This window comes from Pholcus phalangioides, unplaced genomic scaffold (assembly GCF_987345545.1).
Source record: "Pholcus phalangioides strain wild (caught in Gottingen) unplaced genomic scaffold, Ppha-v1.0 ptg000011l_1, whole genome shotgun sequence".
In the NCBI taxonomy this organism is placed as follows: Eukaryota; Metazoa; Arthropoda; class Arachnida; order Araneae; family Pholcidae; genus Pholcus; species Pholcus phalangioides.
The window spans coordinates 20,395,946-20,417,422 of NW_028301604.1; the positions used below are offsets into that span (position 1 = coordinate 20,395,946).

At 33.2% G+C, this 21,477-nt stretch overlaps 1 protein-coding gene across 3 annotated transcripts in view; it reads left to right on the forward strand.

The window, feature by feature from the left end:
- LOC149080201 (uncharacterized) overlaps positions 1-19,807 on the forward strand; it is a 48,682-nt gene extending 28,875 nt beyond the window's left edge. The window contains exons 3-6 of one of the 3 annotated variants that reach the window (XM_089239250.1): positions 11,714-11,783; positions 11,916-12,009; positions 13,472-13,627; positions 17,682-17,793. In XM_089239250.1, coding sequence (XP_089095376.1) covers positions 11,714-11,783; positions 11,916-12,009; positions 13,472-13,627; positions 17,682-17,692 — 331 coding nt within the window. In that variant the 3' untranslated portion in view covers positions 17,693-17,793. Of the gene's footprint in view, positions 1-11,713; positions 11,784-11,915; positions 12,010-13,471; positions 13,628-17,631 lie in introns of all 3 variants that reach the window. The other 2 variants (XM_089239247.1, XM_089239248.1) reach the window with 2 other exon arrangements.
- The last annotated feature ends 1,670 nt before the right edge of the window (positions 19,808-21,477 follow it).

Here is a 21,477-nt window from a genome sequence, read left to right on the forward strand (position 1 = left end):
AGATGTAAAAATAAAGATGTCAGGTTACTAATTTCAAGGGGGAAAAATACCTAATACAAATAAATTTTATTCTATTGAAAAAATTATAAATTAATTCAAATATTTTCAGGGAAAAATTTTTTTTTTGTTGCTATTTGAAAAAAATTACACTTCAAGTAACAAAACAAATTGGAATTTCACGAAGAAAACTCAAATTGAACTTTCTCTTTATATCAAATCGTAACGTTCACTAAACTCAGTTTTTACAAAATTTATCGATAATAGATATAATCACTGAAAATCAATTTCAAGAATACGGATCTTGCAGCTGATTTACATCAGTTTTATCTCTCATTTCAGCATATACTGGGAGTTAATAGATAAAAGCTGCTTGAATGATCTGATTTTATTCCAGAGAAAATTTTCATGGATATCTATTTTATATATCAAATATCTGTGATAGTAAGTTTTGTTTTGAATGGTTGGACACAGAAATGAAACTCCAGCCATCAAAATGAATGTACGAGCCAGGTGTGCAGTCAGGGAGCAGTTTCAGAGATGATATGAAAGCATTATCTTCAGTGATTTATTATGGTAAAGGGTTATGGTTAGTGATAGAATAATTCGGTTGCGTGTAATATGCAGTAATTGCATAAAATTGGCACATTTGTTTCCGGAAAACATTCAGGATAGAGATTAAATCAATGTAAAAAAATTATTTGCTATTGAAAGTTTATATATTAGGAAAGGCATAAAAATATTTTAATTAGCTTTCTTTTCATTAAACGAATTTTCATTTTCTGAGCAAAATGAAAGTCATAGTCCCCCAAGTCCTTTTGTAAGGCGCTATAAGTTTTTTTCAGTCAGACATATTTTTATGTGGCATTCCTCGTGCTAGAAGATCTCATAAAAAATACCTTTATAGCAGATCATTCCTCATGATTTTTGATGAAAAGCCCTGAGTGAATGGAATAATTTTTCCCACCGTGTTGCATACATCTGCATGATAATGATCAATGATGTGACATTTTCTGCTCTTGTGCCACGACGTGCATTCTTGTTCTGTAGTTTTGTTCTATTGTTTACCATCTTGGGGTGCCAAAAAATTCCATTCGTTTACGAGGGGGGGGGGGGAAGTATTTTGGCTGATGAAAAACTTTCACTGTGGACAGAACGAACGCCAGCGTGTGCTTCTATAAATCTTTTCTCGTTACGTACAACTATACATTTTATGTTTTTTTTTAAACTTTTGTCAACTCTTTCGTACGAACAGCAATACATAATGTCTAGCACTTGAAAAAAAAAAGAAGTAGAAAGAATGATTACCTCCATCACTTTGGAATCGTTTGTGGCTGAGAGCCAAATAAGGACAAAAGAAGGACGAATTGCTTCGAATCAGTTGACATACAGAAACTCAGATGTAAAGAGATATCGGATAGTTTTGAAGGAAAAAAAAGACCGACTCGAATGAACATTGAGAATTCTTTTGGGATTAAAATAGAAAATAGAAGGAAAAATAAATAAAAAATTTTCAATCAATCATTTTTAATGTTCGATTCAATCTGATAGATTCAATCGAGTTATGATATGATCGATACGAGCGATTATTTCTTTGCTCATGACCACATATTTACCAACGAGCATTACTCATATCTTTCGCAAGTTCTATCGCCAGCATTGGATGAAGCAAGATCAATCAATTGGTATTCGTACTGAAAAGTTATTAAATTAGGCGATAACTTTGAGATGAGATGAGATTAGTATAGTATCGTAAAAAAACCTATTTTCTCTATCGTATTCCTTCTCTATTGTAAAGAGCCTTCTCCTACTATTTTTATATATCGAACTTTGCAATTTATTACTTTGTTATTTTTATAAACTGTTTTATCGTTCATTGTGTAACTTTTCTAAAACTAAGTTAATACAACAAATTCGCCGTTGTTTTAATTCTAAAAATTAAGAGTATATATGTATGGGTATTTATTTTATAAATTCCCGTTATTTTTTCTGTCTTGGATCTAAAGCTCATTCTCACGATATGGATGAGATTTGATGTGTTTGCTAGCTTGTTTCATTCGGATCGTGACGCGTATCTTTCACTGTCACGCACAATTTTATTCAGAAAAAATCATCGAATAAAAGTGAGAGAATTCTCGAAGGCTCTGTTAACACAAACAATGAAAATTCTCTAAAAAACAATAATAAGGGGAAAAAAATTGGTTTTCAAACACTTTCTCTAAGGATTCGTATAATGTGATAATTCAATATTATTACGAAGTAAATCATTTCCTTTGGATGATCCCTTGAACACGATAACTTCATCCAATAAAAATGTGTCGTGTCAATCGAAATAATTCAGTCTCACGCTATAGTGAAAGTAATGCTCTAAAATACGACATGGATTTTAGGAGATCAAATTTCTACAAAGCTCGCATCTTTGCCTGACAAATCCACAGTTCTATTTATTCTTTTGTTTTCTGTCGGAGATTTTGTATTCACGCGCATTTTGGAACAAAAACAGCATCGAATGTTTTTTTTTTTGTCATATATGGTCTACTAATTGTATAATGAAGCTAATTGATCCATTCAGGTCGTTGAAGTTCACTTATTGGGGACCTATGTCACACGCGCAACACATTTCACGCATAATTAATTCAGTTTGCTGATAGATCGATCTATCAGACGCAAGAGTTCCAGACAATTTCCCCATTTCTCTGGCAAAGCAATATATTTCTTTTCTCGCGTGATCAATTGTTCTTTCCATTGTTTGTTCTCTACCAAGAACAAAAAAAGAAAGAAAAAGTCTGTGAGTTACTGATTACCTTATGTCTTCATGAATGTCGCATAGTCAAAATAGCTTCATGAGAACTGTTAGTTACTTATGCAGCGTGAGATCTTTGCTAACTAGCTGGAGAATCACGAAAATCCGAAGATTAGCTTTCTGAAATCGATTATTTAATAACACATCTTTGAGGGAAATAGTTAAAAAGACTGCCAATACCTATAGATACTACAATGTATTTCTTCGAATGGATTGAGAATATTGCTCTATTTAGTATGTCATAGCATACATTAATTATTGATAGAAGAATGGATGAACGTTTTGACCTTTCATTACTTTTATTTTTCTCTTTTCAGCAGGGAGAAAAATGTTAAATAGACTGAATACACGCGCCTGTCTTTTTCTCTTCTAAGATGTATTTATGATCTTTTGATAAAAAAAAAGAGAGTAAAAAAAATGTCTCTTCGCTTGTCGGCTGTTTTCAAGGTGTTTATCTAAATGAGGAAAGAAAAGAACAAAATTTTCTAATCAGTACTTTCACAATGATATTATGACAGAAAAAAAGTGTTGTGGCTCCCAGTTTTACTACGAGGTCAAGCACTTTTTCTTCAATTACTCTCAATGCAATCAAAAGGATTTGTGAGCAGATTATTAATCTCGTAAGATTGTAACTAGAGCAATAAATTATGAGTAAAAAATATGCTGAAATTATGGTCTTAGATAATTCTTTTCCGCATGGGAATTCCAGACTGCGATTTTTATTGAATGATTATAAAACAGCGCTCGCAATTAAGACATTATAAAGTTGTCCAATTCATGAGTCATCAGATAAATAGTTCGATAAAATTCGAAAGCATTGAAAAGTTGAGTGTGGATTAAGATGATTAGTTATGAAATAACTTTTGAGAACTTCACCAAATAATTTAAGAACCCTTCTTCTTTTTATATTAACGAGTTATCATATAGAGCATCCAGGTCAAATGCCCCTATTTTTGAGAAGCTCCCCAAATTTCCATAAAAGCCGTAGAAGATGAAAAAAGTATATAAATACATACAAACGGTTAGAAAGGTTTTGTGAAAAAAAAATTAATGCACTTCCACACCGTGCTCCTCTTGTTGCTCGGAACGGTATGCAATCAGTAGTCGAGTTTCAGTCACGTTTACTGCAGCATCTCTGGAGTAACAGTAGCAATAAGGTCCGTTATTTTGGCAAGAAGGTATTGTAGATTATGGATTCTCCCGCTGTAAGCGCAGTGTTTAACATATCTGTAGAAGACGAAATCTAGTGGAGTCATATCTATAATGATCTGGTATCCACAAAAAATTGTTCTGCCGCCTCCGATCAGAAAGGTTGTCCTAAAATAATCAGTAATCTGTGCCTCGGTGCGAAGTCGCCCCCCCCCCCCAATCCGGATAGAAGATAAAATTGGGCTCTAAATGTTGCCATTTGGGTTACTGCATAAAGTTGCACCATTATCCAGGTAAATATTTGCCATCACAGATGTCTCAGCAATGAACAATATGGGCCTATGACCACATCACGTCTTCAAAAATTGCATATGGATTTTTTGATTGAATATATTTTTAATAATTGTTTTTGGCAACTGTGCTAATTAGTCTTATTGGGCACTTGTTATGGTAATACAGGCTGGGCAAAAAGTCCGTATGGACTTTAAAAATTCATAAAAACCGGAAAAATAAACGAAATAAAAAACAGTTTGCAGGGTTAGCATCGCTAGGTCGCGGGAATTTTTTTAAGACAGGAAAATAAAAAAACTCAAAAACAGCCGATAGGTGGTGCTGACGTACACAAGTCAAAGAAAAGATACACAAATAACCAACAGAATGCCTCCAAATCGTTTATTATAACAGTATGTGTTCCACCACCACAGGGGATAACACATTGCAGGCGAGTCCCAAATCCAGCAACGATAGAGTGCAGCAGGTCCACATACACGGTTTACAACAATGAACTGGTTGTGGATTAGGAGCGCAATTTTCTTATAACCGTCTCAATTGCATATTTCCACCGAAGTCGCTCGTACCAGAGCTACCTATCGGCTATTTTTGAGTTTTTCCCGTCTTAAAAAAATTCCCGTGACCTAGCGATGCTAACCCTGCAAACAGTATTTTTATTTCGGTTATTTTTCCGGTTTTTATTCACTTTTAAAGTTTCTACGGACTACCAACTCTGTATAAATGTAAAAAAAATGTTCTTAATAGTATTAATCAAGTTTGTCATCGATATACTGTGTAAGTACTTCCGTAACAAAGCAAGTCATCTCCAGTGGTAATGCCATTTTTCTGATGAAAATGAAATACAAAAAAGATTGAAGTATACATGTTCACGAATAGGGAACAACGATAAAGGAAAACAAACCTTTATTGTTGTTCTATATTTGTGATTATATCAGGCAAAGGATGATTTGCTCTTTCATAGTATGTATATTGGCGCATTTGCAAAATTTGTCGTCAAACTCTGAGGGTTCTACACACAGTCAAAATTTTCAAAGATATTTCTACACTACTGGATATTACTGACGTTTGATCGTTATTTGAGATTAGGTACATTTGAACCCGACATCCTGTACAATTAAAATGTTAAAAAATTCTATTGTTTTTAGCAGCTTTTAAATACTTCTTGAAGAAAACTTATTCTAAAAAATAATGGGGTTATTATGAAATATATGAATGCAATTTTTAGACTTCACCATCATTTCATATCGTAATGACCTCTATGCTCCGGAGGTACGCATACGTGTATCTCCTTTTTAATGGTTTTAAATGGTTTTTAATGATTCTTTTTCAAGTTAAGACCTGAGGTACACATTTGTGTACCTAACTCGAATGGTCCGATCAAAATTATATCGACCCATGTCAATTAATTAATCACTTTGGCATTTGGATATAACATAAACACAAATCAATCAAAAAAAAAATTCTTCAATAGTCAGTTCTGGCTTGGCTCAGGTGTGAAGAAGATAAGGCGAGAGTAGAGAGTAGGTGAAAGTGAGAGAGTAGAGGAGACGGGGGCTAGTTGGCATAGTTTATACTTCTTGATTTTTCAAAAAAATTTTTTTTAATACTTACAAGAAATGTGACTAATACTGCGGATAGCGGTACACTCTGTTTAGCTACAAATTAATGATGAAAATATCACTTGAAGTTCTATGCTCATTTAGTCAAATTTTTTTAAAAAAGTGATAAAACTATGCCAACTTGTCCCAGATGTGAGGCAAGTTCGCACAACCACTGGGTAAGTTGGCATAGCATGATGGCTAATAGGATCTGAGGAATAAACGTAAATTAACAACTAAAAAACTTTTATTTCAATGCAAAAATGCAGAAAAAAATTATGCACATATTAAGCACTCAATATTTTGAAGAAGAAAACGAATGCAAAAAGAGAAAGATTACAAAAAACCAAAATAAACAAGGAAGTCATCGTTCACAGCTGCATGTCCACCAAAAATAGTCGATCACTCAATTGAACTGGTGGTTGTGATTTTCGCACAATTTTTCTGCGTTTATATCAAATCGGTAAGTTGATATGTGTCGCATGTCCTATATCAAGATGCCCTCAGCTGGGATGTCATTTGTTCCAACATGACCCCACACAAGAGGGCTGCCTCACTATTCCACAAAAGTTTTATGAAGCATTTCAGCACTTGAATACAAAACATTATTGACCATTCTACCCATCATCACAACTGTTAAAATCGTCTTAACATATTCATAGGCTTCACAGAATGAAAAAAAAAAAACTTTTCTGGTCGGGAACCAAGATACTTGCTGTCCTTCCTCTCTGGGAGCTCCCATCACATTAAAACTACAATGAGTGATACAACACCCTCTGGTGGTTTGCATTGACAATACTAGCACTCAGTGCTCACTACGATATAAAAGAGAAGCTGTATGTCGACAACTACCGGTCTTCCTCTACGTGCCTTACAAAGAACGCTTTGGGTCTTTTATATGAATATCAATATCAATATATGCAATATCATAATTACACCATGAGTGAGTATTACAGTATTTTTCAGCCACCTCATTGGGCATTTTGCCTGTTGTGGCGTTGTATTTGTATTTGTACAGCTGTTGGGCAGCTGAGTGGTTAGTGTATCAATCTCTGGTTGTATAGGCCTGGCTAATAAATTCTGATGAGATGCATGGAAGCACAGCCTCTCAGAATTGAATTTGATCTGTAGAAATGTAACTATATATACCGCTTATTTTAACGTGTATAAGCAACCCCTTTCAGCCAAAAATTGGGTCTTAAAAGTAGGGAGGGTTTTTGATACAATGGATAGTATTTTAGATTACTATCAATAACTCAATTCTTTGCAATTTACGATGAGAGTGACTCTGATGATGATAATGAACTAGTTGATGTAGCTGATTGTGATGTATCAGGTGAGAGTGATGAGGAATTTAATGATTTCTATGATGAATAAAAAGTAGCTTTTTCATTATATCATAAAATAAAAATATCTTTGACGAAAACTTTTTTAAAATTTTACGATCAAAAAACAGGGGGCTCCTTTGACACGAGGGTTTCTTAGGCCGGGATTACACTACAAAAGTTTCATGAGAATTGGTTTATAAAACTGAAAAAACGAAACCAGTAAGTTTATTGGTTTCATTTGCTCGAATGGAATCAACAGGCTAATTAGTAATTTCAAGTTTTGTAAAAGATCTTTTATCAAACTTTTATAGTGTAATCCCGGCTTTATACACGTTAAAATACTGTATAGCTGTCGTGTACCTTATATGATCATGGTGCGATACAAGTGTGCAAATGTGTGTGTGTTACGTCAATTTATTTTGGTAAAAAAATTATTTCTATTCCAGAACTGTTTAAGTCATAGATGAGTATTTCGGGCGAAAATCTTTGGTTTATGAATAATTATGATTACAAAATAATAGTTTCGTCACAGAAGTATAGATTTCGAAAAAAAATGAACCAAATTTGATTACATTCGTTAGTTTGTGTTATGCATTCACAAGAAACAGTTGTTTTGTACATGTTGGCAGCATTCCAATAATTACGTCTTATACAAGATCAGTCGACGCTTTACATCCGTCTAATTGCTTAATATACATGCAATACTTGGATCCAGTAATGTTTTTATAATAAGGACCAAATCTTCGTAATCTCATATTTACTCTTTCTTTGAAGGTCATATTATGAAATATATTCACGATATCGATGTTGTGGAAACACGAAACATTTAAGAACCTTGGAATAAACTGAACGAAACTGCAGTAAAAAAAATAGAAAGCATTCAGTCACGACTAACTGTATTCTCTCTCTCTCTCTCTCTCTCAAGAAACTATTATTCATTATCTTAAATATATATATATATGCAAAAAAGATATTTATATATTCTTAAACACCGAGTATGTCTTTTCCACTATTTACCTACTTATCATTCCGCTTTCTAACAAAAGCCCGTGTGCATCTGTGCGGAAACTTTCACTCAAATCCCACTTTTTTTTAGACTCAAAATAGTTTCTGTGAGTAACTGAATTTTATACAAATACAAATACAAATACAAATACAACGCCACAACAGGCAAAATGCCCAACGAGGTGGCTGATAAAAAGATGCCCATAAAAATATGGTTGTCATATGTTTCAAAAATAGCCCATAAAAATATGGTTGTCATATGTTTCAAAAATACCCCCCTATGGTTGATAATTGGCGAATTTATTATTATTTTTTTTGGGAGAAAATAATAACTTCCTGTCGTTTTTTTCTGAACCGATTTATGCTTATTTTCAATTTCATCAGAACTCAGTTATGCTATTTTTCGATGAAAATTATATTGGACACCACTAGTTTGACAAAACCGTGCGCAAATGTGTATCTTATTTATTTTTTATTTATTTTATTTTATTTATTTATTTATGACATATAGTTCCACATCAATAAGTGAAAGGACGTGGGCTCGATTCCCCGCAGGGGCGGTTGAATTTTCTCTTTCCAAAAGAAATATATTTTCGCATCAGAAGAGAGAGAGAGAGAGAGCCAGCTGTGTTAAAAACCTTTGTATAAGGCTTGTCTTGCATTCCTGTCGGCTGGTTGCCAGTTAAATTAACTACTTTAGATGTTTTGACTGATGTAGGTACAGAGACAAGGAAACCGTATTAGATGTTAATTTATAAAATTTCTTTGTTTTATCAATGTCTTGATGGCGTTTGGACTCTTCACAGTACGCCAGTATGAATTTTGCTCTAAGCGAGAGGAGAATGGCGAAGCACGGTGGAGCCTTTTATTACATCCTATGTTATAATTGCCCTCTTGGTAACATAGGACAGACAAGGGGACCCATAAAAACAAGATTAAATGAGCACGCTCGCTGTGTTAAGAATCAGGAATGGGAAAAATCGACCATCGCCGCTCACTGTTGGTGAGAGGGCCATAGATTTAAATTTTAGGAAGCGAGAGTTTACACAAAGTAAAGTCCACAGCTGATTTAGAATTCTACGAAGGCACTTATATTCGGGCCTTCAAAAATATGTTAGTAAACGACAATAAATCAACACCATTGATCGCAACACCATGGCTTAGATTCATTATGAGCAGAAATTCTAAAAAAATTCGAATGAACCAATCGGGTAGCTCCATTTCGCAAGCGCCCAATCAGGGCGCTGCATTAGTCTCACACGCAGGCCTTCAGCTTCATTTTGACCACAACGTTTGAAGTGAACAGGCGTATTTTTTCCGCTGAGCAAACCGAGAATTACGATTTGGTATCCAACCCAGGTGGGATCCTCGGTCAGCGTGATTAGGGGTTACATATTTTTTCCTCTGAAGATAACGCCCGTTGTGTGTCGAAATGCATTAGGAATTGTTGTATTTTTTATATATTTGCTTTATTCGTTGGTGACTTCTTAATATTCTTGAACAAAGTTTATCTACTCTTCCATCATGAGTATAATCCGGTACTGCTTTTTCAAAAAAATCGAATCGGAAGTCAAATTGACATGTCACTTAAAATTATTTTTGCCTTCTACGTTGTTCTGATATTCTTACTGGTTCGTTAATGAACATGATAGAGATAATAATTCTGAAAATTCGTACTGTTAGCAGTCTCATTGTCGCGTTATAATGAAAAAGAACCGTGAATAAAATAAACTTTACAAAATATGAATAAGAAAGAGAACTCGGTCTATGTTTTTTTATATAACAAGGTCAACTGAACCTCGGAATCACATGAATCATATTAACCATTATATATAGGCTTATATGGAATTGAACACGATATGGTGGAATATGTAAGTTACGCTGAAAGTGTGATAAATCTGGTAGTTATGAAAACCACCAGTTATTATACGTAAACATCACCCATCCATTCCGGTAAGTTTGATAAATTTTGTTCGAATTCCATGAATTTATCATATTCGGTGACCGTGCCATAATTACGCAAAAATCACACGAGGAAAACCGTTAAACAAAATAAAAGAAAAAAACCAATTAATAAAAAATTTAAAAGTATCTACCAAGCACAAACTTTTTTGTTACTCACTATTTGGGAATTCGCGACGGTAAAAATTATAATTTTTCACATATTTACCAAACTCATTTGGGAATTACTCAAAATTGCTTCCCGGTAAAGTGGTAAAGTCAGTGAAATTCATTATACTTATCGAGATGATCGGCGATTATGCATGATAACCGGCGATCATGCGGAATAACCATTTCATCATTTTCACCGTAACTTGTATTGTGCTACATCAAATAAAATTAAAAAATTTTGTCAGTCGCCAAATAGTTTTGAGGAATTTTCGTGATGGAATTGTGTACAAGTACCGTATGCAAATCGGCATTTCTCATTCATGAGTAACGTTTCTTTTTCATATCTGATTGAGAACTGACACTAGTTTCATTGAAACAAGTTGCTAATACAGAGTTTTGGGCTTGGGCTTACTTCATTTTTCTTTATTTAGTGTTTAAAAATTACGGTTGAAACTGCAGTCAAAATGAATGCATTAAAGAAATATAAATCCCTTACGATTAATAATCAAGCCAGTTCAGTTGCAGACGACATAGACACATTTTAATCTTATGATTACGATCAAATTTATATATTTATAATAAATCATGTAAGGGCGCATCTGAGCTCTCGATGACGAAAGAATAACGAACTAGGGTTCTTTATTGCGTCTACGTCCTCATTTTTAATGGAGCAATTCATGTGAGAAGAACAATACCAGTAATACTGATATTCTTGCAAAAATATAGATATTGTGTGGGTCCCATATCTTTGATGGACAATAAATTAATTCAAACAAACTTCAGAACTTGAGTTTTTATCACAGCAGAATGCTTATTATATTATGAGATGAGGTAACATTATTCTTTTATAACAAGATAAATGAATGCTTGACATCTATTTTAATTTGCATCATTGTTTTTTGATATTTGTCTTCACATGCTCAGCCTAAAAATGTCAAAAACAATCTACGCAACTGTATATAAGATTCGGGTAGTTTCGAGTCTGAACTATCAAAGTGTCCACGTGAACAATGCTCGTGATCTTTGGTTTAGTACTACGTCTCTCTTTTGTAGAGTGCGTATTTTATTAAACCTGTAAATGTGATAAAAGTGATAAGATTGAAATATTACACAGCTGCTCGAACGAACTGAAAAAAGGTTTACTTTTGTCATCTATATAACTTTCTTTTTATTCTAAGAGCACATGTTTGGGAATTTTAAATATGGGGGAAGTGAGAGTTTAAAACAAATTAAGATATTTTCACAACATCAAAGTATAACTGAACAATTCATGATTACAAACCAACATCGAATAAAATGAATCCATTGAACTTCAAAACGATTCATTGATTTGAATCACAGAATTGTTTTCAGATAATCAGAAAACTTTTTTTAATTGGGCTTATTTTTCTTTTTCTTACATTCATTTGTTTTGTTTCTTGTATTCATAGGGCAGTTGGGAAATATCAAGTAAACCTGCAGATATGGGACACGTGCGGCGAAGATCGTTTTAGATGCATGGTGAGCTTTTTATATGTATATACGGCATCGGGGTATTAGAATTCTTTCGATTTTATTTCTCATAAGATGAATTAGAGATTCATTTCTACGTATTTACATAATTTTGCATGTTTTTTTTTTCCCCGTTGTAAGGGCCCGATTTTCTACAAAGCCACAAAAGCGGCAGTGTGTACTTTTGACATTACTTCGAAACAATCTTTTCTTGATTTACAAGCCTGGGTCGTAAGTACGTAAAACAACCATTGTTTCTATTCACTCAGCTGCTAGTTTACTAACATTTCAAATGTTTGCCCTCTTATTTATTCTTTGAGCAGGCGTAACGAAATAAAATTAAGATTCGCAGCATTTCTTTGCATGAAAAAAATCACTAAAAACCAATAGATATATTTCTTAAACATAAACGAGCTCTTATTATGTTTCTTCGTGAGCAGTAAAACAAATAAAATAATTTTAATATGGAATAACCACTTGACATCATCAGATAAATAACAGGATAGGAGAAAATTGACTTTGTGTGTTTACACCTCACTCTATTTTTCAAAAGAAAAAACATTTTGAATAGGAAGTAACACTTTTGGAAAGGTGTTTACACCTTTTTAACTCCATATCTGATGTTATAAGCAAAACGGTTTAAATTGTTTGCATTAACGATGGCAATCAAATAATTACGACAAATATTTCTGTTGGGCAGAAAAAAAATGGCATATGCTGATTTAATGTGTGAATTTTTTTTTATTAGTTTAGTTCAATGTCAACTTATAATTATTGTTTTTCTTTCCCTCTTTATGATAAAACAAGGAAAAAAAAATGGTAAAACGGAAACCGAACAAGTTATTCTCAGCGTATCCTTGACACTGGAGGCACAACTAATTTGCCACGACTTTGACATTGACACAAATCGGAAACCCGATTGTTCGTTCAGTACCGTCGATGCTGCATAGAGAAAGAACAACTGGAGAGAAAGGCTTGTCAAGTTCAAGTTGTGGCAGCATTTGAATCGCTTCCGCGTTTCTCTTTTTTTCGAATTTTTTCGTCTCATATTTGGATGGATCATCTGTGTTATTGTGTAAATTCTAGACAAACCCTGGGTGTTCTGAAGCAACGACTACGTATATAAAAGGGATATTAATTATTTTTTCCCTAACGATTCAACCTCGGTTAAAAATAAGCAACCACGTTTTAAGATCACTCTGAAAAAATTTATAATAAAAAACAAAACAAAACCCGTAATTGAAAAAAAAGAAACTGAAACGGAATAGAGAGATGTTATTCTTTGATGCGGTTTCTCACAATGGAAAACAACTTATACCATTTTGTAGCTTCACTGAGTTATTATAGAGAATTTTATGGTCTTGCAGAGTTTCCCGTGCATCTTTTAGGTGATGAATTGCCAGCAAAATTCATATTTTACATGGAAGTACTTTTGTGGTGTTTCTATTAACATAAATTCTTTTGATATCTCTGGCTTGAGGTTCAAAAAAGACTAGATCTCGAGGCTTTTTTAAAAATTCCGTTTCCCCGCAAGTGACAGGGGTTATCTTTTCCTATTAACTCTGAACACATTTTAACCTGAATACAGCGTGCATGGTGGAAGTGGCTCATTTTAAACGAGTTCACGTTTTTTAAGTCATCATTATAAAGCTTTATTATAATGATTATTATTTATTCTCGTGCTTTATGTTTCACAGGTGTGCAAAGAAACGCGATGGACGAATGCGTCTTGGTTTTATTAGGAAACAAAAAAGACCTCGAAGATAAAAGACAGGTTACAGAAAAAGAAGCGTTAAAATACGCTGAATCTATAGGAGCTACCTACTTTGAAATAAGTGCTCGTTCTGGGGAAGGTAATGAATTTTTTACATACTATTATACCTTATAGTTCATAATAGTATCAAATAATTATCTTCAATGTGATATTTTTAAAGAAAATTCCACAGTTTTTTGTGTAATGGAAAGAAAAAAAATATTATCTATAAAATGAAGCTTGAAAAATAATGTAAATCGTAATTTTTGTATTTTGTAGATGTTTAGCTGCTCACCTGAACGTTAGAAAAATATTTGAAGAAAAATTTTTCTGACAAAGTATGCAGTAAATCTTTAACTGATATATTAGGGAATTTTTAAGAGAATGAAGTGGCTGGTTATACAACTTGTTTTGTAGTATCATTTGTTTTTTTGCTAAAAAGTACAACATTATCAACCAGAAGATCATGAGCAAATTAAAAAAAATGTTTTCGAATGATACGCGTTTAGCAAACAAAACACATTTTTTTATTTACAACTATAGCAGACACATAGTTAAGAGATATTCAGATCTTTCCAGTATATTCTTGACCGTGAATCCTCAGCGGTTTTTTTTATCTATAGTTTATGTTGGTGACAGCTCCAAGTTGCATAATAAAGAATCTCGGAAATTGTGAAAATTTTTGGCGATAAAACGTATGCATTATCCAAAAAGTCGTGAAATCAAGAAACTTTTGTTTCTTATTACTCTTGTTCTTTATTTTTTTTTCTTATTATTATTATGGATCAAAGATTAATAGTTTTTAGTACGACATGCAGAGGCTACGGTTATCCCTCTTACAGTAATTTTATTTAGCTAAACAAATAAAACTACTATCTTTTGTCTCTATGCTCTTTTTTCCGTCTTTACGACTCAAAATTTCGTCGTGTCTGCGTTTACTTAAGATCATAATCTCCAGCACAAGTTCAATTAAATAATGTGGTTTCGAGTTTCATTTCCATGTTTGGCAACTGCGTTTATATTTCCAAATTTTTGGTCTATTATCAGTAAGAAAGGCCTTCTAGTGTTTAGTGAATAGTATAACAGCCTTGTAGCCTATTAAGAGCATCAAGTATATTAGGTCATTTCAAATAATCTGCGAAGAGTTATGCAATAAACGAGTTTACTTGTGAGCATGCATGTCTTTTTAATTCCTCTCAAATTGTTTCTTCGACGTGATTTCTAAGTGATTTCGACGTGACTTCCAGTAAAACCGCGGTTTTCGATCGGTGCTCAAAATCCATAAATTTGATAAATAAAAAAAGGCTACATGGTGCTCAGCAATAGAAATTATATACTAGAAAATGCTGCTTCAACAAAGGTTGAGAACCACTGCAGTAAAAGATTTCGTCAAATACTATTTCTCAATTTTGATCAACAGCCAAACACTGACATAAAAATATCAATGAAAAATCTTAAACACCGTCAATATACAAGCATGAATCCCTGAAAGGATTAATTACCATCGTTTTTAATGTAAAAATTCTTGTAGTAAAACCATTCATTTTAGTCTTAGTTTTCGAAATCAATAAATTTCTTTGCACAAAAAAATTATTTAAACAAAAGTCCTTTACACAAGCATCAATCTAAAGTAGCTAGATCCTCGGTCTTTTCTCAAAGAATACTGAAATCACGTCATTTTCTTTACCGTGAGCCACTGAAGTTAAAAAAACCAAAGCTAAGCTATTCGGTTGACCAAAATTCTCATCATTTTATTTTACAGACAATAAAAATCCTTGACAACAAGGAAGAAAAACAAAGTATTTCGAAATCTTTCTGTTACCAAGAATTTAGTATTTTAATGAAACTGCACTGGTCTAAGCGTACTTATGTACGTACCATTTTTTTGATAGATGATATTTAAACATAAATCCTGAGACGATCTCATCCTTGAATAATTTCATTAAAAAATATACAGATAATCCTTATAAGCATTGATAGATTTAGTACTAAAAACAGCTGCGAGAGACAAAAGAAGATATTTTAACCTTGTTCGTAGACAGTTGCCATTTTGTGTGTGGAACATACCAAAGAAAATAAGTGCAAAATTAATATAATTTTCTTCTGAAAGAGGAAAAATGTGAGAGGAAATCTTTTTAAGTGATTCCATGTATGGGATACGAAATTGAATCGGAAAAGCAGAAAAAAGAGATACCAGAAACATTTTCCGCATGAAATGTATTATTTGTAAATGCAATAGTCATGAATAACTCATGTAATTGTGCAAGAAATTTAATGCCATTTTTGGTGATAGCATTTGTCAAAACAGATTAGAATAAAAAACAATATTTTTAATAAGGGCTTTTTTTTTGCACTAAATCTCCGGTAGTTATCTATTAGTTTTGGAAAAACTATTTTTTTATTTATATTTGTGTGTGTGTGTGTCTATGCAGGTTCTTTTGGTTACGTAATATTTTCAAGGTTAGTTACAATAATGAGTCTTGTCAAAATCTGTCAATCACTAGTAAATTGAAGATGTCGAGCGGAAGGCATCGTAAAAACTCACTAAGCGTTTCAAAGAAGCACCACCCATTTGTAAGCGTGTTGTGCAAGTGGGTGAATCGGAAACGTGTAGTAGCATATTGTCGTGACATGATGCAGGGTGATCTACGAATACACGTAAAATTCTGACTTTATCCCTGTTTATAGGGGTTAAACCACTTTCACAGATGAAGGAATGTTTTGTTCTGCTCGACAGGCTGTAGTTACGCAAATGATCGAGCTCAACCTCTATTTTCGGACAAACTACGGAGTACTTCGCTTTCTTTAAAAAGGAAGTCACGCTTTAGAATCGTGAAATGTGACAGAGCAGCGAAAACACACGTTTTTCCAGGAAAGTCGTTACAAATAAATTGTTAGTTACATTGTTCACGTGAACACAAATCAAAACCATCAGATGATATATTGTTTAACAGCTTGTTATACTGCATTAAAAGAATAAATTCAATGTGACTCGAGAGAGGTGCTGCTTCGTGTATAAAGCGTAAACAAACAATCATAAGTACTTTTTTTTTTGTTGGACTGATGAGAAAACGTGTAATTTTGTTCCCAACAAATTCCATGAATGAAACATTCTGTGATAGCTTTTTCTTCTCTTCGTATTTGGTGCTATTTAATAGTAATAAAGATGAAACATACAGATATAAAAGTGTAAGTGAATACATAATACAGTATCCCTATTTTAATTTTTTAAAGATTTTTTTAATTTTTTTGAAATTTCCAAAAGAATGTAATCAGTAACTGTATAATATCAGTAGAAGCATTTTATAATAACACTTTTTAGTTGGGAGTCTTTCTTTGCTGTATTGCTCACATTTAAGCATGTTTTGGTCACGATTCTCGAAAATGCTCTCCGCTTTGATTTCAAGAAGCATACACCTCTGAAAACTTTACATGGATATCGAATGAGAGACTATCAGCGTCTAGCTTTCCCGTGAGCGCTACAGGAGGTAATTTTATGGACAAGGTCATTGAACAATGATGTTGAAGTCGTGAATTCAATGACGTCCCGTTAAGCTTCAAGACACCTATGATGACGATTCCTAGGCTCTGTTATTGCGTAACGTGTAAATCTGGGAAGCTCATTGAATAACTTATATTTAGCCTTAGGCCATTGTCGGTTTATATCGGCACGTGAAATTCCACATTATGTGGGGTACATGACTACTTTGTTTTTTGGAAGACAGGCGAAACACCGAAAAACAACAGGATGTTAGTTCATGTTAATATCCTTCAGAGATGGTATTGCATATATGCATATCATTACATGGTTCTTTTCCTTCAAGTATGTCCCTTTGAACATGTGAAAAGATGTCATAAGATTTCTTTCACCGCAAGTTCGTACAAAGAGACGGTAATTGAGAATGCTAATTTCTTTACTTCATTAATAATAGAATTAGAAATTACACCGTCCTCCAAAAGTTGAGGAACAAACGTTTTCTCTGCTGTATACATTACACATATAGCATTAAATTAAAGCAATGAAACTCAAATGCAGCAAAGAATGAAGAAATTTAATAAATATTCTTGCAATAATACATGCCATGCTCTGTTTGTTTTAAATAGGTGTGAATGAAGTGTTTCTACATATAGCATCTTCTTTACTTCGTCTGCAGGACTGTTATAACAGCTATCATGCCAAGCTTGCCATAACATCTAGTGGTATGGGAGTATGCGGTTACACACAACAACATCATCGAAATAAAAAGTGGCGGAACGATAGAACGCGGTCTTGTTTCCCTTGTCTGCTGACAAGTTGAAAATAGTTTATTTTCTCTTAAAAACTGTGAAAATTGGACAATGAACAAAGAGATGTGTGGTTTCGAATTCATGTTTTGCTTTGCTACTTCTGAGAAACCAAAAACGATGGAAACAATTTGAAAATAAAAACTAGGTTTTTTTTTACGTTACACTTCCGAATCTTAAAACATAATTTCACCTATACCAGTGTGATACCAATGTGCAGAAAGAAGAAAAACCGTATTGTTGAACAACTTTTGAAAAGTTTTCCTCCTTTTTTTTTCCTATTGTCTGATTATACTTAATTTTTCCTCTGATAAATATCTGACAATCTAAATTTGTAGAATATTCCATAATTTGTAGAATATGAATATTATAAGATATTCCATTGCAAATACATTTGATAAAGCCACGAGTCTGAATTCAGTCACTACGCGCGTGCGTTAAAAATTATTAACTATAATAGAATAAATTGAAATAAATAATGAGGTCACTATACTATTCTGATAAATTAATGAAAATAATTCCGCTGTATATATAAAAATTATTATTTTAACGCAAGGGGGTTACTTGGACACAAATCATCACACATTTTGTGAATATCCTTGCAACGAAAGGGAATTAAACATGAATTTTGTTGACATCCTATATATATATTAACTAGTTTCTAATAAAAAAAACCATCCATCACATCTTTATGGGTTTTGTATGATGGTTTTAAATTCATATCATATTACATTATGGATTACATTTCATCATATTACTTATATGATGGTTTTAAACGATACTATCCTTATTTTCATATTGAAATAATTGTTTCGAATTATCCCTGTGTGTGAGTCACTTGATTAAAAAAAACCCGGAAAAAGATTAAAAGATGAGATAAAAGATAGAAATATTGTTCATATAATTAGCATTCATGCCTTAAATGACGCAGTGTTGTGCAATGAAATATAGGAGAAAATATGCATAACAACTCTCGAAAAACTTACATTTTACATCAAAACCACGTAACTCCTACTGCATAATAGCAGTAGGGTATGACTCAGAAGAGCTACTTCAATGTATCAAATAACCAAATACTTCGAACAGTTATAAACACTTCTTTCATTCGTGCCCAAATTACACCCTAGGGGCTCAAGAAATTACGGTAGTAAATGAGTTTACGGTAACTGAGTAATTTTGATCGATAGACATATAATATTTTTCTTTTTTTTATCAGACGTGTTAATACCGCAACTGTGGAATATGTTTCGGAAAAATGAATCAAAAATGGAATTCTGTTTTTCCCTGTTTAATTGCGTGCATTTTACCAATAAAAAAAGATAAATAAACTTCATTTGGCCTTTAAGGTGATAAGGAAAAACAAATTTTTCTCTTCACAAAAAATAAAATAAAACAAATTGTCTAATCAGAAATATTGGACTTATCAGTTGCCCGAACCCAGTTCGGGCGACAAAGGTAAGGGGTTAAGAGGGAAAAGTGGGGCAAGTAGATACTATATCACATTAGCTCATTTTTTTAATGGGGTAAGTAGCTACTATATCACGTCATCTACCTTACGGGTAGTCTTATTTAAGAAATCATAGTACATTATACGTGATAGTGCGAATATTGTAATTGTTTTCAAGTGAAATTTCCTTAAAAATTGCGATTCAAAATATCCAAAGCTCATTTAAATACCAAGAAAGCCACCTAATCCTAAGATCAGGAAAAATGGAATTAATGAGAGAAAGCAAGAAAAAAAAAAAATTTTTAACAAAGATTGACGAAACCTGAAGAAAACACCAATTACAACACACATTAATTTACAAATATATCAGTATATACTTATAGTTTGAATGTAATTTTTGCGCTCTCGCTTAAAGAGTTCATCGTAAAAAAAAACAACTTAGAACTGACAACATGCATGTATAACAATTCATGTTTCATACATTTTTTTTCACATTGTTGATAGTATCGTTGAACTATTTCAGTTTTGGAAAATAAAAATTTCTAATATTATTAGTGTTGTTATTTTCCCATTGTGAGTGTGTGTGTGTGTGTAGTGTTTTTTTTCTAAAAATTAAAAACGTGGTTTCAACTATTTTAACTTCACAAAACGAAATTGCGCTTCAATTCAATAAAATTATGTTTCTTGGCTATACAGAGGTTAAACTGAAATCTCTTTCACATCGACTGTATCTTTCGAGTGGCGCATATGATGCCGTGATGTCCGAGTCACTAAGAATGATGCACAAATCACGAGAACGTTTGGTTTCATTTAATAAGAGAGAAAATAATAATAATAAAACGTGGCGTTATATTTGATGATAACTAAATACAGAGCAGTTTGTCCTTATACTTTTAATCCGAAATACATGGATCGCGGATCAAAAGATAGCACATTGTGTTAATGCCAAAGCTGAAGAAACAAAAGAAAGGTTACGAGTAAGGTTTACGCAAAATTTTTGATAATGTATGTGTAATTCACTGATGGAAAACCAAACGGCTTGGAGTATTTTTTCAATGAGGATTTCGTTTTTTTTTTCCCTTTCATAAAGACCCAAGTGCCCACCATGAAAAGTCATTTTCAAGAAGTAGAAAAAACCTTATTGCAGAGCCTTAACTAGGATGTTTGTCGTTCCCAACACTTTAAAATTCGATAATTTTATAAATTTTTAAACATAATAATAATTAATTAATTGATTAGAACTTAATAAATAAAATTAAAACAAAATTATTTATTAAAATAAATAATTTTATAAGTGTTTTTGTTCCCACGTAAAATTTTCCACCTCCTAAATTTTGCTGCTCGGTGCTCCCCTTGCCCCCTGCAGTTACGGTCCTGATGTAAGTAGCCTGCTCTCTGCGGGGAAACTTTTACAAACGGTAGACCGACTAGCATCGGCACCTCGAAGTTGAAAAACCGCAGAAAACCAACTTCAGCCGACCACCACTGCAGGGCTGGAACTAGGGTTTTTCTGGGGGGGGGGGAGGGATCCAGTGCCCCCAACCAAGTTTAAAAAATGTGATAGTTTTGAAATGAAATGTTTCTTTTCCCATTATCTTTTGGAGTAAAAGTCGTCATTGAATTTTGAAATCTGTTTGAAATTTGAATAACATAAATACTTTACTTAATTTTTAAATTTTGTTAGTTTTTTTACTGCTCATGTTGTACCTAATAAAATATTATAGTATATTGTAGATCAAGTAAAGAGCTGAACTAAAACAAATGATTTAAAAACATTGTCCTTCCAAAAAATTTCCGCCCGGTGTGCAGTCACCACCCCCTGCCCCCCTCCCAGTTCCTGCCCAGCTTATTGACTTAATCACCTTACTTGCTATGCTGGAAACTCTGCACGCTATTCGACTTCATTATTATTTCAAAACTCAGGTTGAGGTTCAGATGTTCTCTTTATGTAACATAAAACTCTTATTCCTATAGAGATAGTGCTTAGGTAACTATAGGGTGATTTAGGAAAACTCATGGAAAAAAATTTAAGGAGTGATAGAACACCTCTCTAAACAAGCAAAATTTTCGTCAATGTAAGGTCGCAACACAAGCGATGAACCGCTGAACGGCGCTTTTATTGAACGCATGAAGCGCTGGTTTTGGAACTTATCGTCATTTCTACGATGGATTTTGGAACGAATGGATGGTTCCAAAGAGAGTCAAGAGAAGGTGGATAT